This window comes from Hyaena hyaena, unplaced genomic scaffold (assembly GCF_003009895.1).
Source record: "Hyaena hyaena isolate Hyena2069 unplaced genomic scaffold, ASM300989v1 scaffold_308, whole genome shotgun sequence".
Classification (NCBI taxonomy): domain Eukaryota; kingdom Metazoa; phylum Chordata; class Mammalia; order Carnivora; family Hyaenidae; genus Hyaena; species Hyaena hyaena.
The window spans coordinates 688,163-716,049 of record NW_024080942.1 but is presented as its reverse complement, the minus strand read 5'-3'; the positions used below and the strand labels follow the sequence as shown (position 1 = coordinate 716,049).

Genomic DNA, 27,887 nt, shown 5'->3' with positions numbered 1-27,887 from the left:
TCAGGGTCCGGGCAGCCTCCGAACGGAGAACCCGAGTTTGTGGGAGGTGGGGCTCGGGCCGCTGCGGGCCGGGCGCATCCTCACCGCCCTCACAGAGGAGGAGGGGGCTCTGCGGAGGAGACCCCGGGGTCTTGCCACCCAGAACTCACCCTGCCTGGGCCCCTTCCTCGCCACCCCTCTTCCCGCGGGCTTCTGTGGAAGCGGGCTCTGGGGGCCCCCTGCCGCTGGGCTCCGGTGGGTGTCCCCGCAGGCTGTCGCCGACTTGCTGCAGGCGGACCCTTTCTGCACATCCAGCCCCTTTCCGCGGGCTCCCCGGGTCTGGCCCGGCCACCTGTGCTGAGCAGCGGGCCCGACCTGCCTGCGGAGAGGCCGGCGGTTGTAAGGGGCGGCGCCTGAGCCTGCCCGGCCCGGTCACCCTGACTGCGCTGAGGAAGGTGCTCCTCTAGGAACCGCCTCCGCCCCCGCCATCCCCCCCCTCCCCCCCCGCCCCAGGAGCTGGAAGCAAAGGTCTGGGATGCTGAGCCCCCCACGGGCGGCTGGTGGAGGGAGGACAGTGCGGGGCAGTAGGTGACCTGCCTGTCCCTGGAGAGATACTCTTGCTCTGGGCGAGGGCCTCTCCCCGGGCCTCTTGCTCCGAGGCCAGGTAAACCCAGCTTCCCCTGCGCGGCCCAGGGGATCCGGTGGGGGCGCCTCTGACGGAGGCCGGGTGGAGGGGCCCCGGGGGTGGGGGCTGTCGTGTCTCGGGGACGTGGCCTGGGATGTGGCCTGTCGGCCCATTAGGGAGGGCGCTGCGGGCAGAGGCAGGGTCTGCAGGGGGCAGGCAGGCGTGGCCGGGGGCCCGTCTCCCCAGCTGTCACAAGGGCACAGCACCCGAGCCACGGGCGAACGTGGTGGTGACAGTTTATGAAGAGATCTCCCGTTGCTCTGATTGCTTTCACTGAAATTACCCTCATTAGGCAAAAGCCATAAAGGAGCGGGGCTGTCACGGGGGGCCGCGCGGGGCCCGGGGCGTGCAGGCGGCACATCAGCTCTGCGGGGCCCCCTGCCTCTCCCCCTGCACATGTGCCCGCAGGCGCAGGCCACACGATCCTGGGGATCTCAGTGGCGCACGAGCCGTGGCCACGGCGGCTAACCCCGGGGCACCTGCCTCCTGCCGCGGGGCGGGCGAGTCCGGACACGGGGCCAGGAGCAGGGGTCACGAATGCACGTGTGTGACCTGAATTCCAAAGGAAGCTGACTTCCTGAGAAAGGGGTCTTGCTGCTTCTGAGCAGGGTCAGGCGGAGCCCTGTGCTGCCGTGTCCGCCAGACGGGACAGGCGGTGTCCCCGAGGGCAGTCCACGGCTCGGCCACAGCTTTTGCCGTGAGGAGCCCGCAAGTGTCATCACGAGCCCGAGGGGAACGGGGCCCCAGGGGCTGTTCCCCCTGCCCGCCCAGAGGCGACCCCCGTTTATCAGACCCGGCCGGGACAGGGAGGGAGGGGTCTCCAGGACCCCTGCTGTCCCTGAAACAGCCACGAGAGGCAGCTCTGAGGGACGCAGGCACCCACGTCCTGGCCCCTGCTCTCGATGCCGTTCTAGTCACGCCCGACTCGGGGACAAAACCCACCATCTGGAAAGGGAGCTCTGAGCGCCGTTACCAGAATTTACTTAGGTGTGAGCAGAAGCCTGGCAGAGAATTTGGAAACAGAAGTAGTTCAGGGGCGGGGACTGTTGATGTTGGCCTTGGGACTGACCTTACAGGTTTGTGGCTTTCACTTCGAGCGAGGTGGCGGGGGGGGGGGGGGGGGGGGGGAGCTCCTGGGCCCGAGTGTGGGCGCCTAGAGCAGCGAGGCCCCTGCTGGGGGACAAGGCGCTCACCCCGGGCCTGTCTGGAGCTCATCGGCCACTCCCCCAGCTCAGACTCCACCTCGTACAGGAACCTTGGCAAACCCTTTGCCCAGGGCGCTCCCCCTGGGCAGGTCCCATCCCAGCACTGGGCCTGGAAGCCAGCGCCCCGTCCCGTCCGGCCCCACCCCTGCCTGCAGACCCCGCTGTGGGAGGGAACAGTGGCTCCGAGGCAGCGAGGAGACCAGTCTAGGCCCCCCCGGGAGCCTGTGACCTGCCACCACGGGCAGATGGTCAGCAGGACCCTGGAGGTAAGCGGGCTGGGCCTCCCTCCCGGCACAGGGGTGTGGGGAGCCCCACACAGCCGGGCTGTGCCCCTGGGAGCTTCCCTGGGGGCGCCTGACGCCTTACCCCTCCCCCTGGGTACCAACAGCCCCAGTTAAAGAGGGAAACCCTCAGCAACACCCCTGAGCACCCCTCGCTCAGGAGCGCCTCCTGGCTGGGCAGCCATGCGGGGCCCCGGTCCTTTCTCTGGGCGCAGCACCCACCCGGCCTCCCGGGGGCCCCAGGGTGCTGTCCGAGGGTGCGTGAGCCCACCGGGGCCCCCTGCCTCCGGGCTCATGCTTCACCCTGAGAGGCTTACCTGTGGCCGCAGTGGCTGGACACCAGCAGGGATCCAGGGACGGCGGTGGCGGGGGGGGCGGGGGGGGGGCTGGTCGTCACCAGATGAAATTTCAGCTTCTGGTCCCTGTGGCCGAACAGGCGATATCAGCGTCCGCTGGAGCCTGTGGGGAGGCCCTCGCGTGTGGGGGCTTCGCCCTCGCTGCCGACCACCCGCAGGCCGGGCCCCTGCCCGTCCCTGGCTGTCCAGTCCTGTCCCGCGACCCGCAGGCGGAGGCCACACCTGTCACGGGGCCGGCTCCTCCTGCCGGATCTCCTGATCAATAATGCAGCGGGGGAGGAGCGCCCCATCTTCCCCTCACCCACCTGCCCACCTGTCGCTCTGGGTGTTTCGGTCTCAGTTACAGGGATGGCAGTTCGCCGAGGGCCGTCTCTGCGTCAGGGGCGCTGGTGCGGGTGAAGCCTCGGTTTAGGGAGGAGCGGATTTGGGATGTTGACATCCTGGTGCCAATGGAGACGGCTCTTCTTCAGGTGTTTTTATCAGGGAGCTTCCGGGGTCCCTCTAAGCTAACAGCTCCTGCCCTTGGGGCCTGGACCCGCCCCCACCTGACTCCCAGCCCAGCCATCCTGGCTCCCTCGATATACCCAACCCCACCTGTTCCTCCACGAGCCTGTCCTGCCCCAGGGCCTTTGCACTGCTGGCTCCTCGTCCCCACACTTCCTCTCTCACTCCCTTCAGGTCTGGGCTCAATCCTCCCTCCTTGAGAGACCTTCCCTGACCGCCCCCCCCCCCATCAAAACCAGCTGCCTGTTCCTCCCTGCTGCCTCCTCTGCTTTGCTACCTGGCACGGTGCACCTGCCTGATGTTGTCTGTTTTCTGGGATGTTGGCTCCAGGAGAGCAAGGTTGGGCTGTAGCTGTTCAGCAGGTGCCTGACAGGTGGGGGGCAGGGAGGGAGGGAAGGAGGGGGGAAGAAAGGAGAGAGAGAGGGAGGGAGAGAGAGAAGGAAGGAGGGAAGGAAAGGAAGGAGTGAGAGAGGGAAGGAAGGAAGAAGGGGGGGAGGGAGGGGGAGGGAAGAAAGGAAGGAAAGAAGGAAGGAAGGAGGGAGGGAAGTTTGGAAAGTTCCTTCCCCCAAAGCCACTCAACTTTCTCCTTTGCCTTCCCCTTTCTCTGAAGCTTCGGAGCCAGCAGGGGAGGGCGCGGAGGTTAATGGGCCGTGCCTGCTGGCTGGTTTGTGTACAGAGCCTATTCTGGTTTGAATAAACGAAGTTTATCAACGAGGCACGGAATCATCAATCACGCAGAAAAATAACACAGCGAAATGACTTTTCGAAATGTCGTTGGTATAATTATCATCCTGCCCATTACGCTAAATGCCGCCATTTGTATCTGTGATGTTTAAGTATGCAAACAGTAATTAACGGGGTAATGAACTGGGGTCCCAGAGCCTCCCCTCCCCAAGCTAATTTGCATGTTAATTATCATTAGTGACCAGGGAACAAGTTATAAACAGCCTAATTAGCAGCCAGATCATTTTTACAAGAAATCGCGTGCACTTTGACACTCGAGCCAGCGTTAGATTAATGAAGTCGGCAGAGCTGCCCTCCTGGGGCGGGGGTGCCCTCGGTGCGGCGGCCCCGGCGGCCCCGGTGACGTGCGCCAGCGGGGCGCTATTAGGGGCTGACGCGTGGCCGGTGCAGAGCTGCAGGAAGGGCGGGGTGCCCGGCGAGCTGTCCCCCGTGAGGCCGGCCGGACACTCGGGCGGTGGTGGGCTGGACGGGGGAGTGGGGACTCGGCCTGGCTGGGCAGGCGGGGGCTGCTGTAGAGAAAGGTCACCGTGACTGTCAAAACGGTGAGGAAGCCTTTATTCCCGACTATTGCAGGGGTGAGGGGTCCAGCCGAGCCGGGAGGCAGCCCGGACAAGGGGCACTCGGGAGGTAACGAGACCCGGGGAGGACGCTTCTTGCCAGGCTGAGGGCGGGGTCCGTGCAGGGAGGGCTCCGGGGGCCCCGCCCCGCGAAGTGCATCAAGGAGTCTGTCGTGGCCACGTGCAAAGTACCCGCGTTTGCACCTGCTGGCCTCTTGGACCCACAGCTGCTCAGCCAAACGTGGGTCTCGCTCTCAAAAGAGGGGACTGTCACCCAGCTCCTGTCGTGCGCCCGGCTCTGTGCGGCTTCTCCTGCCTCACACCTCCCCGCTCCTGCAGAGCAGCCCCGGGAGGGGGTGACGGCGGTGTCTGCTCAGCCCTGGGTCGCCTCTCTGACCCCTGGTGCGTTACGTCCCGCCTCCCAGACGCCCTCCCCCCCAGGCGCTGGTGTGGCTGGCTGGGGATGCTCAGTGTCTGTTCCGAGAGGCGCTCTCCAGCCCCCCATCCCAAAGCCACCCCATCGTGCATTTGACCGTCTGCGTCCCTGGCTGGAATGTCAGCTCAGCAGGGCAGGGACCCGTCGCCATGAGCACCATCGTCCAAGCCCCGGGGGTGGGGTTAAGTCTGGCCGCGTGCTGGCCCAGGAGTAAGCGGTGACTTCCGGCCAGGGTGGCTCTGCCCACGCACTCAGCACCCGTGAATGGGAGCCAGGGGGCGTGGCTGCGTGCCAATAAAACTTTATTTATGGCTGCTGACGCTCACATCCCATTATGTCCAGGTGGCACCCAAGACTAGTCTCCCTTTTGTTATTTTCCAGCCATCACGAAGTGAAGAAGCCGGGGTGAGCCCCCGGGCTGTGCAGCCAGCTGGGCGTCCGTGTCGGCCACTCTCAGGTTTTCTTTTCTACATGAATTTTAAAATCTGGGGGCGCCTGGCTGGCTCAGTCGGTTAAGCGTCCGACTTTCGCTCAGGTCGTGATCTCGCGGTTCGTGGGTTCGAGCCCCACATCGGGCTCTGTGCTGACTGACAGCTCAGAGCCTGGAGCCTGTTTCAGTCTGTGTCTCCCTCTCTCTCTGACCCTCCCCCGCTCACGCTGTCTCTCTCTCAAAAATAAATAAAACATTAAAAAACTTTTAGAATCTGATTGGTTCTGATAAAAAGCTAGTGGTATCTTTTAGGAGGTTTCTTACAGTTATGGATTAATTTAGGAAGGTTTGCGTTTCCAGAGAGATCTCCCACGTTTCTGACTCACTCTGACCTGCTTCATCTTTTTCTCTGTTCCCGTTTCCCGCGGGCATCTTGCCCCACGGGGCCGCGTCGCGCTCACGGCAGCTCTGGGCTTCTCCTCGTTGATTCTGTCCCCCGTCGCTGCGGCGTCCCGGCGCCAGGAGCCACCTCGCCGCTGGTGCCGGCGGATTCACCGCGTGGGGTTGTGCCGACTGTGCGTCCCCGTCGGCCGGAGCGTCAGCTGAGCTGCTGGCACGGCGCCGGCGGACGGTGACGGGGTCTCCTTGTCACCCTGGCCGCTCCATCAGCGGTGACGCCACCTGGGGTGTTGCCCTGGGCGAGGCCCAGACCCGACAGGGACCTGCTCCACCCAGACGCTCTGCCCCCCACTCCGGCCCGCGGGCGCTCCCGCACCTCCCGGCGCCGAGGGCACCCTCGGGTTGCCGCTGTGGCCTGTGAGCACGTGAGCACCCGGGCACCAGGGACACTGGGACAGGGGGTGACCCCTCTCCTTTCCTCCTGCACAAGGGAAGGCTGTGAGCACAGGTAGCTGTGAGGGCCCCTCAGACCGGGTATACTTGGGGGGGCCGTGGGGGAGGGGGCTTTGCTCTACCCCCATCCCTCCCCCCGACCCCCGGTCACCACGACTTCCTGTCTTGCTCTCCCTGGTGAGACCACAGCCCCAAAGCCTCCCTGAGCTGTCCGGGGAGCCCCGGCCAAGGGGGCCCCAGAAGGCAGACCCCCCAGGATGCGGTTTGGGGGCTGCGTCCGAGGGCACCGGGCCCTGCTGGTGTGGGGGGGGTGCCCCCTGCTGCAGCTGCCTCACCGCGCGAGGGCTCTCGCCTGGGCCGAGCTGCAGGGGAGAGTGAGGCGGGGGCCCACGGCCCCGAGGGGGCAGGAGTTTGTGGCAGGGCTTCCGTTTTCTGCTGTTTTCTGCGCCCGGGCAGCCGACAGCCCCGGTGACGGCTGGGGCCGGGCTCCGACCCCTCGCCAGGGCAGAGCCTGCTGAAAACAAGGCCCAGCCTCCAGGGGGGGCGGCCGCGGACGCAGCTCCCCGGCAGTCTGTTCCCTGTGCTCCGGGGACACAAATGCCCCTTTATTCTCCCGCCTCTGCTCACCCCACCCACCGCCGTCTCCTGGGCGTGGGTCCTGCGGCCACGGGGAGGCTGCCTGTCCCCGTGGCCTCACCCCCCACGGTGGCCCTGCCCCCGTCCCGCTTGGCCAGCTTTCTTGTGGTGAGGATCACCCTCCCACCCCCTCCCTGCAAAGACCCCACAGGTGCGTGTGGGGGGGTGAGTGACACAGCTGCTCAGTGCCACCTCCTTGTGGCCCCGGGGGCAAAGGTGGGGGGAGTGGGATGTGGGGGGGGGGCCTGTATAGTTCCAGAAGGTGCCATCGCTGCGGGGGGCCTGGAGGAGGCGGCCTGGCTTCCGCGCCAGCGCTGACCCCTGAGGGTGCGGCTGCCGCTTTGCGGGGTGCTTCTCCGAGGGGCCCAGGGTCTGGCTGACGCCCACCCCTCCTGCAGCCTTTCCTCCCCATAACCCCCAGGGTGCAGGGCAAAGGGGGGCGGGCCCTGGCTCCCATTCAAGGAGGACACAGAGTCCAAGCAGGGGTGCTGTTCGGAGGTCCTGAAAGACGCAGGTCCCACTGGGAAAACCTTCCCACTTCTGCGGGGGCGGGGGGGGCGCTCAGCACGGCTGTGTGGCTTGCAGGGCTGAGAAGGAGCCCCTCGTCCTGGGCAGGGGAGGGAGAGACGAGTGTGGAACAAGTGTGGCTCACGCCCTTTGACCCCGCAGGCTGGCTCTGCCTCCCAGCCCCCCCCCCAGCCCGGTCTCCCAACCCCCGCCTCCCAGCCCCCGCCTCCAGAGCCGGGGAGCACAGAGGGGGGACCCCCCAGAGAGCCGCACAGGTGACAGGCCGGGGCTGAAACCACTGGCGGGGGTGGGACGTGGACCCCAGGCTTCTGGTCCGAGGCCCTGCCTAGGGTCCCCTTTCATGACAATGTTACCTTTGTAACTGTCACCCCGCCGGCCTCCAGACAGGTGTGTGGGGGCGTCTCGGGCTTCTTCTCACCCTCCTTGCCTGGAGGGAAGGACCGTGGGGGTGGAGTCCTGGGAAGCGATGTGGGAAAAGCGCTCGGGACAGTGGCTAGAAGAGCTGCGACACTTAAATGTGTTAATAACAGCATTTCTTCACCTGGACTTGGGAGCTGCGCTTGCCAAGCACTGCGTCCTCTGTGTCCCTGCTGCTACCCAGGGTCGCCAGGCGCCTGTGGCTCCTCCGGGCCCTGAGGTCAGCCCAGCTCAGGGGCCCCCCCTTCTCATCCCAGACCCAAGCCGGAGGCCGAGCCCCTCCGGCCCCGAGGGTCCCACCGAGGTGCGGTGGGCGGGATGAGGAGGCCGGCTCCGCGGAGGGCGCGCGGGGCCTGTGCAGTGGGAGCGGCCGGGTGACCAGGAGCCGGGCCCGGAGATGCGGGCACCTGCCTCGTACACGTGGCCCAACGCCGTGGCCGAGTCTTCTGGGGGCAGCGGGTCCGAGTCGAGGAGGGAGAAGCTGCCGCCGGCCGCGGTGGCCGAGGTGGGGCCGCGAGCTGGGACCCAGACACCTCTTGCCCGCCCGGGAGCCTCCAGGGGGAGCCGGCACCCTGATTTTAGCCCCGTGACACCCGGTTGGACTTCTGGGCTCCAGAGCGGGGAAAGAACGCATTGTGGCTGTTCTGAGCCACTACCTTTGTGACAATTTTTGCAGCAGCCTCAGGAAACTGATGGAGGGGGAGGCGACCCAAGGGGCAGAGCCAGTCCTGCACGTGCGTGTCAGTGGCACCCACTGGGGCCGTGGACGGCTGTGCTCCCCGCCCCCCCGACATCCCGTGGCTGCACCCAGACCCCGGGCCAGGAGGCTGCCCCCCAGGGAAGCAGGGCATGGCTGGCGGGGAGCGAGCGATGCAGGGAACACCTCCTGTCCCCGCATTTGGTCACGCGCTCGCTTCTCTGACGTGCACACAACACGCTCCAGCCCCTGAAGGCATCGAGCTCAAAATCCAGCCTCTGGTGATGCGTGTTATGCCTGGACATGGCTTCCGGACCCCGAGGCCTGTGTGGGGACCACTGAGCCACGTGCTGGGCCCCAGTGGCCTCGGCACAGCAGCTGAGCCTGTGCGCTCTGGGTTCCTTCTCCCGCTCCGGGAGACGCCCCTGTTTCCGGTTCCCTCCGGGACACACTGTGGGGACCTTGAGAAGATCACCCTTCTGGTGGCTGAGGAGCCTCCTTCATCTGTTCCCCGACTGTGGAAAGGTTGGGGCTAACGGTTGTTTTCTGTCCTTAGTGGTTAATCCAGGCTGGTGGCCGAGCCTACTGTCTAAATCTTTAAAAAAAATGTATTTGAGTTGATGCAGCTCCATGTTCCCAGAGCCACAACCCCCATTCTTTCCTAGATGTGTTCCCTCTTTAGATTTAAAATAATTGTTTTATTTATTTGGGGGGTGGGGAGAACAGAGAGCGAGAGAGAGAGAGAGCGTGAGAGAGTCCCAAGCAGGCTCTACGGTCAGCAAAGAGCCCGACTCAGGACTCAATCTTGTGACCCTGGATTCAAGGCCTGAGCTGAAATAACGAGTCAGGTGCTCAACCTGCCGAGCCGCCCCAGCACCCCTCTGCCCCCCCCTCCGTCCCCACAGCGGCCCCCGCAAAAGCCATGATGCCCATTCCCCGATTTGGGCTTTGTTCCCAGGCTGGGTCTTTTTTTTTTTTTTTAATGTTTTATTTATTTCTGAAAAAGAGAGAGAGAGAGAGACAGTGTGAGCAGGGGAGGGTCAGAGAGAGAGGGAGACATAGAATCTGAAACAGGATGCAGGCTCCGAGCTGTCAGCACAGAGCCCGACGCGGGGCTCGAACCCGCGAACTGTGAGATCATGACCTGAGCCGAAGTTGGACGCTCAACCGACTGAGCCGCCCAGGCAGCACCCCCCCAGGCGGCACCCCCCCCAGGCTGGGTCTTCATCTGACTCTCCCTTGTCCCCATGAGGAAGAACTGCACCTTCTGACCCTGCAGTCGGGTGCCCCTCCCCCGCCGCGGCCGCGCGTGAACAGGCCATCAGCTCCGTGAGCCGTGTTTCCCGGACCATCAGCCAAAGCCCACTGTCCCCCGCGGACCCGCCCCAGAGCGTCCTCACCGGGAGCCACACGCTGCCTCCACGCAGGTCTGCCTTCTCGGTTGTCCCAGGCATCATTTTAGGAAATATTTTGTCGTGACCCGACACGTTTCCAGCCCCCGAGAAGAACTTTCTCTCCACCAAAGCCAACGTCACGGAGCCGTCACCGCTGGGGCAGGACCCGCTTCTGGCCCCAGTTTCTGTGTCCGTCAGCCGGCGCTGACAAGTCCCGCACGTCGCTGTCTCCTGGTGTCACCTCGTGGTCACGGCCCGTGGGGACCGCTGGTGCTGGAGGCAGGGGTGGCCCTCGCCAGAACGAGGCTAAGCACTTTCACCGGCTGCAGCCGCAAGACGAGAGAGAGGTGGTCAGACTTCTGGGGGGCTCAGGAAGGAGGGGGGGCAAACAGGTGATTGTGACCCAAGCAAGACAGTCATCCACAGGGTCCCAGGGTCCCAGCCTGACCTCTGGGGAACACGCTCCGTGTGGGGCCTCTCCGAGCCTCACTGGGCTGAGGTGCTGTGATTCCCGACAAGCCCGTCGCCCGTGCCTTGGACGGGAAGCCGTCCCTGAACTCTGGAGCTGTGCGGCTGTCACGCGGGGCATGCGAGTTTGGGGTTCATGCTTGTACCCAGATACTGTGTGTGGCTACATTTAGCCCGGCTTCCAGCCAAGGGCAGAGGTGGAGCTCGATGCTGGTGGCCCGCCCGCCTACCCGCGGTGGGGGGAGACAGAGGGACCCACGTCCAAGAGCCGCTTGGGGCCCACCCACGGCGCGGGCGGCGTTCGGGCGTCTGCAGCGCCAGCTGGGGAGATGCTTCCAGCAGCGAGAAGCGTGCAGAGAAGACAAGCCCAGCCTCCCGGTGGCTCACGACAACCACATCTTGGCCACGTGGCGGAGGCCCAGCGGCTGGGCCCTGTGGCTCCGGTCTGAGCGTGCACTTCCCGGGGGGCCCTGAATGCTGACCGGATTTAAACCCACAGGCACGGGCTGTGAGAGCCGCCCTTTTTAGGTCTGGAGCCCGTTGCGTCGTGGTTATAAAAAGCTCGGCCGGGTGGATCATGAGAAAGGTCACTCGCAGGGAGGTGGGGGGTCACAGCCCGTCATTTCCCTGGTGAGTAACTGTCTCTGTCCCCTTGAGAATGGGCATCAAGCACAGAGATGACCCAGGAAAGCAAAACCATCCTGTGCACGTCGTGTTGTTAAATTTAGAAATCACTGCTCTGGGTTCGGTGTTTTAAGTACTTGCTGTATATTTAAAAGACTTTGTCGCATTAGATTATTCAACAGACTAGGCTCATGCTTTAAAATTTTAATAAATGATTCAGATTTGTAATTATTTTAAGTTAGTTTATTTATTTTCGAGTGAGAGAGAGAGCGCCCATGAGTGAGGGAGGGGCAGAGAGAGAGGAAGAGAGAATCTCAAGAAGGCTCCAAGCTGTCAGCACAGAGCCCGGTGCAGGACTTGAACCCACGAGCTGTGAGATCATGACCCGAGATGAAATCCAGAGTCGGATGCCTAACCGACTGAGCCACCCAGCCGCCCCCAGATTTGTAAATTTAAGTTGAATAGGACTTTAGTAAATTTGTGAACAGCCCTGGAATTTTAAGAGAATTTAAAAGCTTTTCTCTATTTACCAGTTTAATTCATTAGACTTCTCAGAGTTTAACATATTCAGGGAGGTTTGTCTTATCAGAAAATGGAAGAATTTAAAAACAAAAGAAAATTTATTTCCTCATAAATGTCTAAAATGTTGCAGTTCATTGCATTACTCTTCCTCTTTTAAAAAATGATGGTTGCAATTTTAAGTTTTTTAGTTTATTTATTTATTTTGAGAGAGACAGAGAGAGCAGGGAAGGGGCAGAGAGAGGGAGTCCCAAGCAGGCTCCTCGCTGTCAGCAGAGTGAGGTGCGGGGCTCGAACTCACAAAACCGTGAGATCATGACCTGAGCCGAGATCAAGAGTCGGACACTCAACCAACTGAGCCCCCCAGGCGCCCCCATGGTTGCGATTTTAAAATATTTTTTTTAATGTTTATTTATTTTTGAGACAGAGAGACACAGCGTGAGCAGGGGAGGGTCAGAGAGAGGGAGACACAGAATCCGAAGCAGCTCCAGGCTCCGAGCTGTCAGCACAGAGCCCGACGCGGGGCTCGAACCCACAAACTGCGAGATCATGAATTGAGCCGAAGTCGGACGCTTAACCGACTGAGCCCCCCGGATGCCCCTAAAATCAGAAAAAGAAGAGTTTGATTTCTGTGTTATCAAGAGCTTGAGGAAGAACAGGGTTTTGAAGTGTGTCAGGGGCGAGGTCCCAGGGCAGGGAGAGGAGGTGGGGGCAGCAGGGGACAGGTTCCCTGGGTCGGGGAAGCTGGTGGCCCGGACCGCAGGGCGTGGCTGACCCTCCCTTCGTGGGTCCACGAAGCCCGTCCCAGGCTTCTGTCTGCGCAGAGATCAAAGTGGGTCTAACCGTGCGGCTCAGACCCCAGTGAGGCCGGTGCAGGCGCGTCCCCGCCAGGCGGAAGGACAGGGTTAGGGTTAGGTCCCGGCCGGGGGGGACCGTCATCCCTGTGACAGTGGTGGCTTGTATTTAGTTCCTGCGACGCCCGAACAGCAGAGCATCTCAGTGGTGTCCACGGTTCACCAGGGAGGATCCAAGAAATGAACTACCTTCCACATCTGAAGTATGCAAACGTTCACACGTCTCACAAAAGTGAGCAAAAATGTGGATTTGTGGAACTATACGCATCAAATATACGCTATTATTGTAAAACGAGGTGTTACCAGATACGTTCATTCTGCAAAAAGTATTGTGTAAAAAGGTGAAACATCATGTAATAAAAGAAAAGCTTTGGGGCGCCCGGGGGGCTCAGTCGGTTGAGCGTCCGACTTCGGCTCAGGTCATGATCTCACGGTTCGTGGGTTCGAGCCCCGTGTCGGGCTCTGTGCTGACAGCTCAGAGCCTGGAGCTGCTTCAGATTCTGTGTCTCCCCCTCTCTCTGCCCCTCCCCACTTATGCTCGCTCTCTCTGTCTCTCAAAAATAAATGTTAGGGGCGCCTGGGTGGCTTAGTCGGTTGATCGTCCAACTTTCGCTCAGGTCATGATCTCGCGGTTCGTGGGTTCGTGCCCCGCGTCTGGCTCTGTGCTGACTGCCAGCTCAGAGCCTGGAGTCTGTTTCAGTCTTTGACTCCCTCTCTCTCTGACCCTCCCCTGCTCACGCTGTCTCTCTCTCTCTTCTAGAAATAAATAAAAATATTAAAAATAAATAAATAAATAAATGTTAAAAAATTAAAAAAAAAAAGAAAAGAAAAGCTCTTTCTGGGCTCAATATTTTAGAGAATCGTGAGGATATTCTCATCACTTTAAATATTTGTCTGGGACCCCGTTGTCTTCAGGGGGCCCCACCCCTCGGTCAGCTGTGGCCGAGAACAGGCCACCCCAGCGCCCAGGCCAGTCCTGCCAGTACTTGTTCCCATGTGCTTGGTCCGTGGTGGGCCAGGGAGGCTGCCTCCAGCCGGTGCCACTGTCTTGTTGCGTCCTTGACCCTGAGTTCACGGGGTCAGAGACCAGCTCTGGATTTCCTAGACATGCCGACACCCTGGCCACACACTAGTACGTCTTCCGGGGCCCAGTCCTTACGGACAGCATGGCATTATGGGATGCCAGGATTATGGATGTCCTGGAAATCGGGGCTGCCTTGCTTGGGCTGAGCCCGTGGGTCCATGAAGCCCCCCGTTCTGGGGGATGTTGCTGCCTGGAGGAGCCCCGTCCAGGCCTTCCCACGGCCCCAGGGACCAGGCCCATACTCTGCAGGGAGGGCCGTGGCCTGCTGTGGCGGCTCTGACCTTGACCCACGACACTGGCTTGTGCCAAAATAATCTGAATGCCTTTTATTCTTGGACTCAAACAGAAGCATCTCCTCTGGGCTGGTGGGGGGCTCCCTCCCTCGGAGGTGGTGCAGAGGCCCCCTCTGGCTCCAGGCCCTTGGTGAGTGGGGCGAGGGACGCGGGCTTGGGCTGGCGCCGCGCTGCTGCCCTGCTCACAGCTGACCACTGCAGAGACCCGGGCCACCCACAGACTCTCCCCGCGGCCTCCCCCCACCCACGGGGCGCTCTGGGAAGGCAGGCACCTGGGTGCAGGGTGCCCCTGACTCGGGCCTGCCCCCACCAGGCCGCGTATCACAAATACCAAAGCTCTTTATGCATATGCGTGCACGTACACATGTGCGTGCACACATGCAAAATACCATGCACGTGAGTGTGTACACGTGCATGGGTGTGTGTTCATGCATACGTGTGCACACATGTTGTGTGTCGAGTGTGTCCGGGTACTTGCACGAGTGAACATGCAGGCTTGCATTCAGGTTTGTACACACATGCATGTTAAATGTGCATGTGCGGTGAGTGTACATGTGTTCACACGTGTGCACGAATGAGCACACGCACACGTGGTCAAAACGTGCATGTGCAGGCGTGTGCCCCCGGCACACCGCGACGCTGGTGCCTGTGCAGCCCTCGCTGTGTGCCGCCCGCCTGCCTTCCTCTCACGTGGCTGCGACCCCCCCGCTGGAGGGCGCGGGAGCACTAGTCTCGGGGTCTCCCCAAGGCCCTGTGCCTGACCTCACGCTCTTTCTCTTAAAGTGGAGCGCGCACTGAGGAGCTTCGGCCCTCCAGCCCTGGGGCCCAGGCACACTGAGGCGCAGAGGAGCCTGGGAACGGGAACAGTGTGGGTCACAAGTGGAGGCTGCACTGTGCTGCCCACCGACCACCGCACCCCCTCCCTGGTGGGCAGCCTCCCCTGCGGCCCTCCCCGCCAGCGACACCCGCAATGCCCGGACAGATGCTACCTCCTACCTCTGGGTCTCTGTCTAGCACCTGGGGTGCTGGGCCCTCTGGCCGGAACCGGGGGCTGGGACCCCTGCAAGGTGTGACCCCTCCCGCCCCGGGAGCCGGGCCTCTGGGAGGGGCTGAGGCGAGCTCAGTCTTGGATTCTGGGTCTGGCCCAGCTCCAGGCGGCTTCCTGCTGCAGCCCCCCAGCCCCCCAGCCCCCCAGGCCTCCATGAGCGATGGGGCCAGTGGACAGAAATGTCCCAGCTTTAGCCGTCAGGGCAGATAAACAGTCGGCCTGCTGTTTATTCCTGCCGAGCCCGCCAGGCCCCTCTCTCTGGAGCCAGGGGAGCCGCTCACGATGGTGATGAGAGAAGACCTTCATCTGCCTGGGCCGCGAGTGCCGCTGTGCCCGGCGCCTGGGGGGGGTGGGGGGGGGACCGGGAAGCTGTAACCTCTGAGCCAGGCTTGGGCTCCCGGCCCTGGAGGAGCAGCTAGGCCCAGGGGGACCGGGAGGGTCCTGGGGCCTCTCGGGACGCGAGCTGGGTGTAGAGTGTGCAGGTTGGGGGCGCGGACGCTGGTCGGTGGTGGGGTCAGGCCTTGAGCTGGGTGGAGGGTGGGCAGGGCAGGGAGCCAGCCTTCAGGGAGAGGCTCAGTGCCCCTCCTGGCCTCCTGCCCTCCCCCAATCACTTTGTGAGGAGGTCTTGTGGGGTGGGGGTGCTGCGTCCTGGCCCCGGCCCCTCCTATCCCTGGGCCCCGCCCTCTCGGGCAGCCCAGTCAAGGTCAAGGTGGCCCCAGCCCCAGGCAGCCTGCAGAGAGAAGAGCTGAGGACAGGCCGTTGGGCTTCCCGGTGCCTCATGCCTCAGTATCTCCATCTGGGCAATGGGGACGGAGCCCCGGTAGCCTTTAGGTTGGCTCTTCGACCAGGGTGAGTAGCGACCTCTGGAAAGACAGGACCCCAAGCCCAGCACGGCCTCACCTGTGGGTCACTGTCCCTGTCTGGGCCTCGGTTTTCTTCCTGACAAAACAGGCTAGTAGTGGTATCTGCTCTGAGCTCTTAGGGGATCAGGGAGCCTGCCGTCTGGGGCAGCCCAGCACCCGCCGCCTCCCGGTGAGCGCTCAGGGGATGCCGGCTCTGGCCTAGGGCCGGTCCGTAGCCCCGACTGAGTGGAGGCAGACTGGGAGGAGGGCGTCTGTCTTCGCGGCCCCTGCAGCCCCCAGGACCCTGATCCACCTTGGAGGTGGCCTCCTGGGATTACCTCCCGAGGTCATTGCATGTAGGCGCCAGCAGAGGGCGCCCGTGCTCCACGCACAGCCGGGTCTTCTGCAGGCAAGGCTCCCTCTCCCCGGTACGTGCGGGCGGGAGTGGGGCTGGGCCCTCGGCCTCAGGGAGATGGGGGTCTCGGCCATCCGCAGGGCCGGGGTGCGGGGTGGTACCTGGGCCTGGTCTCCGAGAATGTCATCACGCACAGGGGTGAGGGCCGCCGTGACTGCCTGCCCTCCTAGCGTCCAAGGCGTTTGGGTCACCCCAAGCAGCCCCACAGTCTGAGGGGGGGAGACAGGCAGACGGGCGGGGGGGGGGGCGCCCGGGAGGCGGCCCGTAGCCTGGGCGCTGGCCCAGCCCAGCAGCCCGAGAAGCTGGAGCGCTGTCAGCACGGGAGCCGATGCCGAGGGCAGGGGCCCCGCGGGAGGGAGGGCGCCCTGCCCGCTACGGCCAGGCCTGAAGCTCGCGCCCCGCGAACCGCCCAGCGCCGGCGGGGTTGGGCTGCGGCCACATGACGAGAGCGACGTGGCCGCAGCCTTAGAAACGTCTGGGCCAGTGGGTCTGTGTGGGGCCCACACGGAGGGGAGGGTCGTGGGCGCCGAGGGCCCAGATGCCCGCCACAGCGGTGTTCCGGGCACCGGACAGTTGCTGCGCGGTCCCCACGCCAACCCTGAAGCCAGTGGTGCAGGAAGGGGCAAACCGGGCCCTGTATTCGTTTCCAGCCGCTGCTGTAACAAATTACCTCAAACTTAGTGGCTTAAATCCACACTAACTTGTCGTCTTAGCATTCTGGGCCCGAGTCCTGAAATCAAGGTGTGGGCAGCGCTGGGTTCGTTCTGGGGCGCCGGCGAGAGCCGCCTGCTCCGTCGTTCTGTTTACGGCCTTTCTGTCTCCACGGGAACTTCAAATACGAGCCACGCATCCCGGCAGAGAGGGAGGTGAGAGCCGGGGAGGGCCTGGGGGGCTCCCACCGCGGGAGCCCTGAGCCGGGGCTCCCCAGGCCTGTGGCCGGATGTCTGAAGTCAGCGGGTCTGCTCTGCCCGGGAGCATCTTGGGTCGCAGGGAGGGCGAGGGGGACAGTGGGGCGCCTGGGACGGGGTCCCCAGCCGAGCACACGCCTGTGGGGCCTCCTCAGCCCCAGCATCTCCAGCAGTGGGGGACACGCCGATGGCCACCTGCTTCCGTTCCGCTGGGCCGCCGTGCGGGGCCGCCCTCTGGGGCCTGTGCTCCGGCGACCCTGGGGCCGGGGGCACAGGCGGTGTGCAGGGGTGAGGGCCGGAGGCCAGGCCGCCGGACTTGGCCGGAGGGTCCCCAGCCGAGGGGTGGGACCTCTCCGGCCTCGGTCACCGTTGGGAAAATGAAGCCTGTGGTTCCTGAGAAGACGGACGTGGGACCTGGGGGCGGCCGTGGAGACCCTCCCTCCCTCCTCCTCCCTGGTTCCCTAACTTGAGAAACAGAACGGAAGCCAAAGGAAAGCAAAACAAAACTTACCTGAGTCTTCAGCGCTGCTGAAGGAACGAATGGAGTTTGGTGGGGCTGGGGACCCATGTCCACATCACGGGGTGTGTGGGCACCACACGGCCACAGGGGGGAGGCGGGAGAGTGGCTTCTCCCTGACTCCCTCGGACTCCCGTGCTCACACCCGCGGGCTCCTGGTCCCCGAGCCGAAGCAGATGCCACACGGTCCCTCTACATAGCGCGAGTTTTAAATCGAGTTCCCAGCTTACCGGCCTTTGTCCTACAAGAATTAGTGACGATTCCGCGGGGACCCTGGGAGGGAAAGAAGAGAATGACGTCCCCCAGGGCACGCGCAGCTGGGCCGCCGAGGGCACTGAGGTGCGGGTGGGGGCCCCCCGAGGCCACCCTGTGGGGTCACCGGGGTCGGGCTCCCAGAAGTGGAAAGCTTCCTGCTGATGGTCGGCCGGGCCCTGTTGCCACTCCTCCGGCCACCCTGGATGCTCGGGAGCCTGGGGACCAGATGAGGCCTCGGGGCTCGGCTCCGTCACAGGGGCCCTGGTCTAACCAGCAGCACGTGCTCGCCCAGAGGACTGGCATTTGGCAACTGAAGAAGTTGGACCCTTTCCCCATGCGCCCGCCATGGGGGTCCCCCCACCCCGCAGCGAGGGGCTTGGCATCGGAATTTGCCAGGCCCGGCCCGGCGGGCGTGGTGGCCGCCCGTGGTGGTACGCGCCCAAACTCGGTGGAAATCTGGGGGTGGACGCGACAGTGTGGGCAGAGGCAGGCCCCGTGCGGGAGCCATTAACCACCAGGTAACAGATTTGATTAATTTTGTGCCTGGAGGGTTTTTTTTTTCTTTTCCCAAAGAATCAGAGAAAACAAAATATTTTTCTAATTAACTAAATCTACGGTGCACGCTAATGGAGCCGGTCTGTGGACTCGTGACAGGGCGGGGGGAACGTGGAATAATGATTTTATTTTTTCATTAAATAGAATTATAGGCAGTTACTCAAAGCAACGCTGAGCCTAATTGAAAGAAACCCATTTCTTCTTAATTTACTTTCACGGTTTTGGATGATAAAAGAGTGTGTTCGTTGGAAAATTAAATAAAAAACACAAGGAAAGGAGTTTCTGTAGATGCATTATTTTCTCCTTCTATAGATTTAAGTAACGGCCACTAGGCTCGGGCGGGCGGGAGGAGCACCAGGCCGTGCGGGCTGCGTCTGGGGGTCCCGGGGCCAGCGGTGGGCAGCAGCGGCGAGGCCCGGGACCCCGGCTCCCTCGGCCACAGGAGATGCCGCGTGCACAGCCCCCCAGGGCGCAGACTGCCCCAGCTCTGCCCCGGACGCTCCCCGCCTACTCCGTGGGGTCTAGACCACCCTCCAGAAAGGGTTTCTGCTCATCAGAACCGTCGGAAAGGCTGCCGGGCCGGAAGCATGCGGCTGTCAAGATGGCTGGTCAGAGTCTGTGGCCCTGGGGTCAGAGCCGTGCGTGCCCGTGTGCCGCGGTCTCTGACCAGGGGCCTCCACCGTCTTCTCTAGCCGTTTATCAAGTCCACCGTCCATCTGATGTCTGACACTTCACTTCTTCCAGGAAGCCCTCCCTGACCAGCATTCCGCTCACTGTGCCCAGTTCTGGGGTGAATGAGGATGCAGTTCTCGGAGTATTTACTGAGCTCCTACTGTGCACACGGGAGCCCTAGGAGATGGGGGAGGGGAGGGGGCACAGGGCAGCCTGCCTTCGTGGCCGAGCGTGCCCGGAGCCGTGCCTTGGAGCTCTCTGCCGTGCCACGAATGGTGGCCACGTGTAGGTGTTGAGCATTTCAGATGGAACAAGTGTGGCCCAGGAGCTGAATCTGAAATTTTATTTATTTAATTAATCTAAATTGACATTGTCAGTCTGGCTGGCGGCCGCCATATTGCACAGGAGTCTTTGACATTGTGGTGACATCCTCACGTGTCATCCGCATGAGTGGGGGGGCGTGTGTCTACAATGCTCCCCCTCCAGCATTTCATGGCTGAGAGATACACAGTCAGACAAGCGTGAGGGTGTTTCTTTTTATTTTACTAAAATAATTTTTAACAGTTATTCATTTTTGAGACACAGAGACAGAGCATGAGCAGGAGAGGGTCAGAGAGAGAGGGAGACAGAATGTGAAGCAGCTCCCGGCTCCGAGCTGTCAGCACAGAGCCCGACGCGGGGCCCGAACCCACGAACCGTGAGATCATGACCTGGGCCGAAGTTGGATGCTCAACCGACCGAGCCACCCAGGTGGCCTTGATATTCGTTTTTAACTGAAAATTTCTAACATAACATAAAATTCTGCAACACGACAGTCTCTGGGAAGAAACGAGTTCGCCCTGCCTGGCTGCCAGCCGCCCCCGTCTCTGTCGGGTCCCTCCTCATCCCTGAGGGCCCCAGTGAAGGGGTGGGGGTCCCCACAGAGGGTCGGGCACCTGCTGCAGCTCACGGCGTCAGCTGACATCTCCATCCAGGTGTGACCGTGATCCCGCGGGTGGACCCCCTGGGGCACAGACCAAGGCCCCACGGGTTTCTCTGGGCGCTCCTGGACATGTGCCCCCCGTTTTCTCTGCCTCTGAGCTGCCAGGGGGCGGGGTCCCCACCTGGGCTGATGGAGGCGTGGCCGTTCTGTAGTGCAGAGCTGGGGGGGGGTCCCTGGCTCACGCTCCTCAGAACGTGACACCGAGGGTGCCCTCCTCCACCCCCCCAGCTGCCCCGACCCCTCGTGGCTCCGCCTTGACAGCCTCGGCCCTCAGGGCCCCCCACTGATGGGGTCTACACCTGTCCGTGGGCTGCGGCCCAGTGGCCACCTCTGGGTGAGGTCGCTCCCCATGGGGCCACTTTGCTGGGAGGATTAACTGCTTCCCAGGGAGGCCCCATGGCTGCTCATGATGGCGCCCGTCTGCGTGGCTTCGGGGCTCGTCAAGGCCCCGTCCCACAGCCTCTTCAGGGGAGCGGGGTGGGCGCTCCCGTCCCCAGGGAGGCCCCCATGGTCCTCATTGTAGTCGCTGTTCCTTGCTCTCTCGGGGCCTGGAGGGGTCTGCCTGGTTCACAGTGGTCTTCTGAGTGGTCACTGATTAAGCACCTTCTGTATGCCAGGCTTGTGCTATCCCCTGAGGCCCTGGGTGGATGCATGAGCTCAGCCGAGTGCCGAGGACCCAGGCTGCCTGCCCTACGCTGCCTCCTGGGCATTTTCCTCCGAGTGTCCCTGATCACACCCGGCTGCCTGGGTGGGGTGCGGTGGGGGGTGGGCTGGCGCAGGGAGGCTGGGCGTCTGCGTGGGCCGGAGAGGGAGCCCCAGTGGCCGGCGTCCACGCCGCCACTTCTTAGGCTTCGGGGCCCTTTCGTACTGGAGCATGGGTGCTGTGGGACCCCGCCCAGGGGCCTGTCCCTGGATCACCCGGCCTTTCCGTTACTCGGGCATCATCACAAGATGTGGGTGAATCTTCCCCACCCCCCAGCACGCACCTATCAGCATCTGCACAAGGAAGCCGTGGCTGCGTCGGGTGGGCTGGGCTGGGGGGCCGGCATCAGGGGGAGGGACGGAGGGCAGCAGGTGCCACCAGTGGGTGCACAGAGCCTGGAGGCGGGAGGAGCCCTTGGGTGCGCGGATGGACGTGTGGCCTCGTCCAGACGGCTCTGCACTGATGAGCCTCTGAGCCCAGCTTGGGATGTGCACCCCGGTGCCTCTGCCCCGGATGCTGGGGGCGGATCCTGGTGCCTTCCCCTTCCCAGACCCCTCATCTGTGGCCCTAGTGCCTACTCTGCCCTCCAGCTGTGGCACCCACGGGAGAGGCCCTCGAGAAGTGTCCGGGGGGCCCACGATGGCTCACCAGGCCTCCTTCATCCACAAAGAGCTGAGGAGGGGTGCCTGGGGGGGGGTGGCCAGGGTCGGGCAGAGAGGTACAGGGTGCTGAGTGGGGAGCACCCTCTTTGGGGGCCTGGGGCCTCTGCATCACCCTCCGGTCCTCCCTGGTGGCCTCCGAGCCCCTGGTGGAAGCTGGCACCGCAGGGTGGCCACGCGAGGCTGGCCGAGCAGCCGCGGAGGCGCGCCTGGGCCTGATGGATGGAGCCAGCCGTCCTGTGAGGCCGTGACAAATGTCCCCTCACTCGCAGGCTCTCCTCGGGATCCTCTAATACTCCTCGAAGGTGAAGTCCCATTTTTCCGCTATAATCACACTATTAAACTTTAATGTCCAATATTAATAAAACATACTCTCCCTAATAGAGCCGGCGAGGCTGCTGGGAGCCAGCGGGAAGATGGCCCCGGGTGACCGTCTGTTGCTCTCTGCCCGCCAGGCCGCACGTGGGGGCAGCGCAGGGGCATCCGCTGGCCCCTCTGTCCCCTTGCAGCACTAGGCTCCCGCCGGACCCCGGACAAGCTGCTCTGTGTGGGTGAGCAGGGCGGTGGGGGGGGATCGAGGCGGGGAGCGCCACGGCCGAGTTCACCTCCACGTGAGGCCCCTCTGCACACACCCCAGGCCCCGTGCTGCAGCCACGCGGGGTGGTGAGCCCCTGCCCATCGTGGGGCTGTCGTCAGAGTGCGGGGGACCCCTCACCCTGGCTGGAACAGAGGGTGCAGGGGGCCATCCAGGGACGTGGCATCAACCCCCCTCCAGGCTCTGCAGGGGGAGCAGCCCTCCCGCCATGCCCACCGGTCTTCCGCCTGCTCACTGTCCCCCCGAGCCCCGGTCAGTGTCACCTGCCCCCCCCCCCCGCCCCAGCCCTCCCTCCGGCCCTGCTGTGTACGTAGCATGTAGCATGTGTGGCCATGAGCAGACCAGACCTCCAAGGGGCCAGTCACAGGTCACAGGAGAAACAGCAGCTCCTGCCAGGGGACCCTTCCCCCCAGGGCCTCCCCAAGGTCTGGTGGGTCTGGGGTGACCGGTCGGTGCCCTGGAAGTGCCTGTGTCTCTGGCAGGAGCATGCCAGCCACCTGGCCGCTCTCCTCCCAGACACGGCGTTATTTTACGTGAGTTGTTTTGTTTTTGCGATGAAAGTCTCGTCAGACATAATTCACCCTTTTAGTTTTTTTTTTTTTTTTTTAAATATTTTTATTTATTTCTAGGAGAGAGAGAGAGAGAGAGACAGTGTGAGCAGGGGAGGGTCAGAGAGAGAGGGAGACACAGACTCTGAAACAGGCTCCAGGCTCCGAGCTGGCAGTCAGCACAGAGCCCGACGCGGGGCTCGAACCCATGAACCGCGAGATCATGACCCAAGCGAAAGTCGGACGCTTAACCGACTAAGCCACCCAGGCGCCCCATCACTCTTTTAGTTTTTTATTTTTATTTATATTAAAAATTTTAAAAACCTTTATTTTTGAGAGAGAGACAGAGCGTGGGCAAGGGAGAAACAGAGAGGAGACACAGAATCCCACGCAGGTCCCAGGCTCTGAGCTGTCAGCACAGAGCCCGACGCGGGGCTCGAACCCACGAACTGTGAGATCATGACCTGAGCTGAAGTCAGGGACTCCACTGACCGAGTCCCCCGGGCGCCCCACGACTGGCCATGGACGAGCCGGTGGCTTTTACTGTGGCGGGTCTTCATGGCTCACGGATTCCTTATTTGCAAATCCACCTCCTTGCTGACAGCCGTTTGTGGCACCAGGACCCGTGGCCTGTCGTGGCCACTCACGCGCACAGGGCGGCCAAAACCGAGGTTCCCCTCGTGCGTCTTTGCTGAGGCTGAATGAGCCGCCGCCTCCCGTTCCGCCCGACCGTGCGCAGGGCTTTCTCTGCCGAACCTGCTGTTTACGCTTTTCCCCGCGGTCTCGGCGTTTGCAGGCGGCCCCGAGCGTGCGCTGCCCGCGTACCAGCCCGCGCGGCAGACTGAGCCAGACGCCGAGGGGGCACCGGGGCTGTCGGGCTGGACGTCGTCCAGCAAAGCCGTCACCCCTCCCCCCAGCCCCTTGGAACTGCCTCAGGGGCCTCCGAGGAGGCACTTTGGCTCCGTCTTCGGGTAGGGACGGAGGGGTCAGGTCTGGGTCCGTGCGGAACCCTCTGCTTCCCGCCAGTGCCAGGCTGTCCTGGGCACAGAGAGTGCGGAGGAGGTGGGGGGTCCCCAGGTCTGCAGGCTGGTGCAGGACCCCGGACCTCAGAGGCCTGAGGTGTTTATGGAGACGGAGGCCTAGGAAGCAGGGGGGCAAAGAGGCCTTGCCTGGGGAGGGGCCAGAGCAGCCACAGAACCTTCCCGGGAAAGCTGGATGACCCCCGTTCCCCGGGGGGAGGGCGGCAGGAGAGGAGAATGGGCGCTTTGTGCGCACGGCCTCTCCCCAGATCGGCCCCGCCCCGCCTGCCAGCACGTGGCTCCCACCTGCATCCCTCCACCTGGAGCCTTCCAGAAGCTCAGCCTCCCCCTGGCCCGGCTGTGTGGCTGGGGCGTGAGGCCCCTCGGAGCCAGGGATTCCGAAGCCCGAGCTTGTGGGTTTGGAGTCCAGGTTTTAAGGCCAAGCGCCAGGGGGCCTGAGTGGTGGCTGGGGGAGGAGGGAGAGCAGGAGCCGGGCTGTGCAGGGGTGGGGGGCCGGGAGGTCGTCTGGAAAGCATCAGCAGGCCTGTCTAGCACAGACGCAGCCCCTCGGGCCCCCCTCCATGGCCCCCGGGGCGTGAAAACCGGGCGAGGCGGTTTCCAGGTCGTGGCTCAGACGCTGCGGTCCCACACCCGGCCGGCTGCCCCCTCCCACCCCGGCCCTGCATACGGAACCATCTCGCTCTCCTCCAGCAGCGCCCTTCCCCGGCCCCCGCCCGCCTCTCCCCTGTCCCTGGGCTTCCTGGAGCCCAGGCCATGGGCCACGGGTGGCTCGGCCACCGTAAGGAGTCCCCCAGCAACGTGGCATTGGACGAAACAGCGGGGAGGCCTAAGGTCTGCGTGCATTCACTAATATGAGATTGAAGATTAATTATGACTTCCACAGAAATCCCATTATGCAAATAATAATCATTTTCTTCTGCAGGGGCCTCGCGATCCATCTCTGCGACCCCCAGGGCATTATCTGTTATGCGACTTTGTCAGATCCAGGCACAGGGCCCTAATGCTTTTGCACCTTTTCCAAAGAATGAAGCTCAGGGACCTCTGGATAAAAACCAATCGTGTGTGTGTGTGTGTGTGTGTGTGTGTGTGTGTTTCTTTCCCCAGAACAACCGCAAAATGCTTTTTCAGATTTAAATGGAAGATTTTGTTGCCAAAGGCTGAGAAGAAATCAAAACTGCGTAAGATAAGTCCGCTGCCTTATCTCCAAGGTCATGCATGGGACCAGCCACAGCAGCGCCAGCCGAGGAAGGCACACGGGGCCTCCCCGTGGCGGCCTCCCTCTGAGCGGAGGCCGGGCTGGCCTCGATGTCCAGGAGCGCTTCCTGACCCTTGTCTCTCGTTGCGGGAGACTCGTGACTCGAGACCCCTTCCGGTCTCACTTGCGGGGTCGAAGCCGTGTCTGAAGAAGCCATCTGTGGCCAGTCGGTGCTCAGGAGGCGCTGGCTTCTTGGTGTGGCGTCCGCGAGACAAGGTCACCCGCTCGGGGGGGATCTGTGTGGAGCGGGGATGGGACAAGTGTGTTTCTGACACGTCGCGTCGGTGAATCCTATCCCGCGATAGGATAGGACGGCTTCCCTCTTTCCACCTTTGTTAGTACACGTTGGGGCACACGTGTGTGCAGAAAGCCGAACCGCGGCCCTGAACACGCTCGAGGAACCAGCACCCAGATGAGGAGACGGAGGGCCCCCCACCCGGCCACACGCCTCCCAGAGGCTTCCACGGCACACGTGGGGTTTGCCTCTTTCTGAACCTCACTGACGTGGAGCCACACGCGTGGCCTCCTTTGTGTCTGGCTCCTCTCTCTCCGGGTCGGCTGCGACCTGGATCTGCCTCTCCTGCCCCACAGCCTCCCCTCCTGGGACATCGTCCCCCTCAGGCCACGGCCGGCTGTGCTGCCCGAACGCTGCTGTACGGGTGGCCGCTCCCCCGCGCTGGGGACAGCCGGTCCTCGGCGTCAGCCGTTCCGGAAAGCAGGTGCGAGTCTCGCTGGGGGTTAGTTTGCATTTCCCTGAGGAGTAATGACGCCGAGCTCTCCCCGCCCCCAACCGCTTACGGGATAACTTAGGAAGTGCCTGTTCGAGTCTTTTACTTATTTTTCCATTACTTGGCTCTTACCGACGTGTAGATGGTCAGTGTATGTTCTGGGTATGAGTCTGTTCCAGATACGTTTGCTTTCAATCCACAGTTTGCCTTTTTACTCTCTTATCTTACGGTCGGTGCTTGCGTATTCTACTTAAGAAATCTTGCCGGCCTCTAAGGCGTGTGGGTTTTCTCCCGTGTCACCTTCTGGGGGTTCTGTTGTTTTATCTTTCATATTTAGAATTCACGTCGTCCTAGGATGACTCATGGCTGTGATGTAGAGAGGTCCTGATTTCTGTTCCATGGTCCCGATTTCTGTTCCATGCCGTACCAGGCACTGCTTCTCAAAGAGGCTGGATCCCCCTGCCACGCTGCACTGTGGCCTTGGTCCTATACCAAGGGGCCATGTATGTGTCGGTCTGTTTCATGGGCCTGTTTGTCTGTCCTTGTGCAAAGGCCGACGCCACAGTCCTGTGGCTACTGCAGCTGCATGAGAAATGCTGATTGGTGGCTGGAGGCTCCTTCCCCTTTGTTCTGCGACATTGTCTCTGCTCTTCTGATCCTCGCTGTCTTCACGGACACTTTGAGGCTGGCTTGTCGCCTTCCACCAGTGAGAGCCTGTTGGGATTTTAAGGTGAGCATTGAATCCGGGTATTAATTTGGAGATACTTGACATCGTTACAATGCTGTATTTTCAGTCCATGAACATGGTATAATCCCCCATTGATTTAGGCTCTGTGTTACAGTGTTTTGTGGTTTTCTGTGAGACGTATTACACATTTTAAATTTATTCTTAGGTATTTGTTTTTTTATTTTTAATGTTTATTTATTTTTGAGAGAGAGAGAAAGTGCAAGCAGGGTTGGGGCAGAGGGAGACACAGAATCTGAAGCAGCTCCAGGCTCAGAGCTCTCAGCACAGAGCCTGACACGGGGCTCAAACCCACAAACTGAGATTGTGACCTGAGCCAAAGTCGGAAGCACAACCGAGCGACTCAGGCGCCCCAGGTATTTGATTTTTTAATGTTGCTGATATCGTTTCACTTTTGGTGGTTTTAGTTTCTTTTTTTTTAAATCTTTTTTTTTAACATTTTATTTTATTTTATTTTTTGAGAGACAGAGGGAGACAGAGTACAAGCAGGCGAGGGGCAGAGAGAGGGAGACACAGAATCAAGCAGGCTCCAGGCTCGGAGCTGTCAGCACAGAGCCTCACATGAGGCTCGAACCCACGAACCGTGAGATCCTGACCTGAGCTGAAGTCGATGCTTAACCAGCTGAGTCTCCCAGGCGCCCTTAATTGTTCGTTATCCATGTGATCCCCAGCCAGTATGTGGGAGCCTTCACCCCCTCCACTCCCAAACCACCATAAAAACCCAGACCCATCTCCTCTCCAGGCTCTTTCAAGCCATTTTTGGAAAAGATGAACGAGCACTGCTCTCTCCCCAAAGCCTCACTGTGGGAGCCGTAAATCTCATATTCTCTTGGAGGGTGTGCATGTGGTCATCAGTATCAAGATCCAAACCAAACTGTACATGGGGTGGGGTGATCAACCTTGTTCCTTGTTGTGTGGTGGGCTATACGAATGTCAGTGATTTTCATATACTGACCCCACATCCAGTCACCTATTGAGTTTATTTGATCATATAATAATTTACCTGTGAATTCCTTAAGATATTTTACATATTAAAATATTTTTTAAATGTTTATTTACTTTTGAGAGATAGAGAGAAGGAGACAGAGAGAGAGACAGACAGACAGAGAGACAGCGTGAGCAGGGGAGGGTCAGAGAGAGAGGGAGACACAGAATCTGAAACAGGCTCCAGGCTCTGAGCTGTCAGCACAGTATCTGGTGTGGGGTTCAAACCCACAAACTGCGAGATCGTGACTTGAGTGGAAGTTGGAGGCTCAACCGACTAAGCCACCCATGTGCCCCAAGGTATTTTGCATATTAAATTATGTTGTCTGCAAATAATAAAAGTTTTATTTCCTCCTTTCCAACCAAATGGTTTTTATTTCTTTTTCTTGCCATATTACATGGGCTGGGACCTCCGGTGTAAGGCTTCATAGGCACAGAACGAGCAGATGTCTGTTTCATTTCTAATCTGGGGGTGGGGGAACTTTCAGTACTTCACCATTAGGTAATGTATAATCTAGGCTTTTTGCTCTTTATCGGGAAGGAAGTTCCCTTCTATTATTTTCTGAGAATTCTTTTCATTATCATAATTTTTTCTATGTTCTAGTATCATTTTTGTTTTTGTTTTTGTTTTTGCTTTTTTAAAGAGAGCGAGCGAGCATGGGAGTGTGCACGTGTGAGCAGGGGAGGGGCAGAGGGAGAGGGAGAGAGAGAGCATCCTAAGCAGGCTCGATGCTCAGCGTGAAGCCCAGTGCAGGGCTTGATCCCGTGACCCTGGGATCATGACCTGAACCAAAATCAAGAGTCAGACACTCAGAGACTAAGCTGCCCAGGTGCTCCTCTGTATTCTAGTATCTTCATTAAATCTATTTCTAGCTTGATTCCACTGTGATCTG

The 27,887-nt window shown here is 61.3% G+C and overlaps 1 protein-coding gene across 1 annotated transcript; it reads right to left on the bottom strand.

Moving 5' to 3' along the window:
• Window positions 1-9,764, bottom strand: LOC120242523 (basic proline-rich protein-like). The gene is made up of 13 exons (XM_039248309.1): window positions 9,708-9,764; window positions 7,870-8,162; window positions 7,547-7,649; window positions 6,727-6,799; window positions 6,365-6,471; window positions 5,830-6,072; window positions 5,564-5,713; window positions 4,001-4,263; window positions 2,468-2,572; window positions 948-1,089; window positions 595-807; window positions 150-358; window positions 1-61 (listed from the first exon to the last, which is right to left on the bottom strand). Exons 1-13 carry the CDS (start codon window positions 9,762-9,764, stop codon window positions 1-3), a joined length of 2,019 nt encoding a protein of 672 aa, XP_039104240.1.
• Between the last annotated feature and the right edge of the window lie 18,123 nt (window positions 9,765-27,887).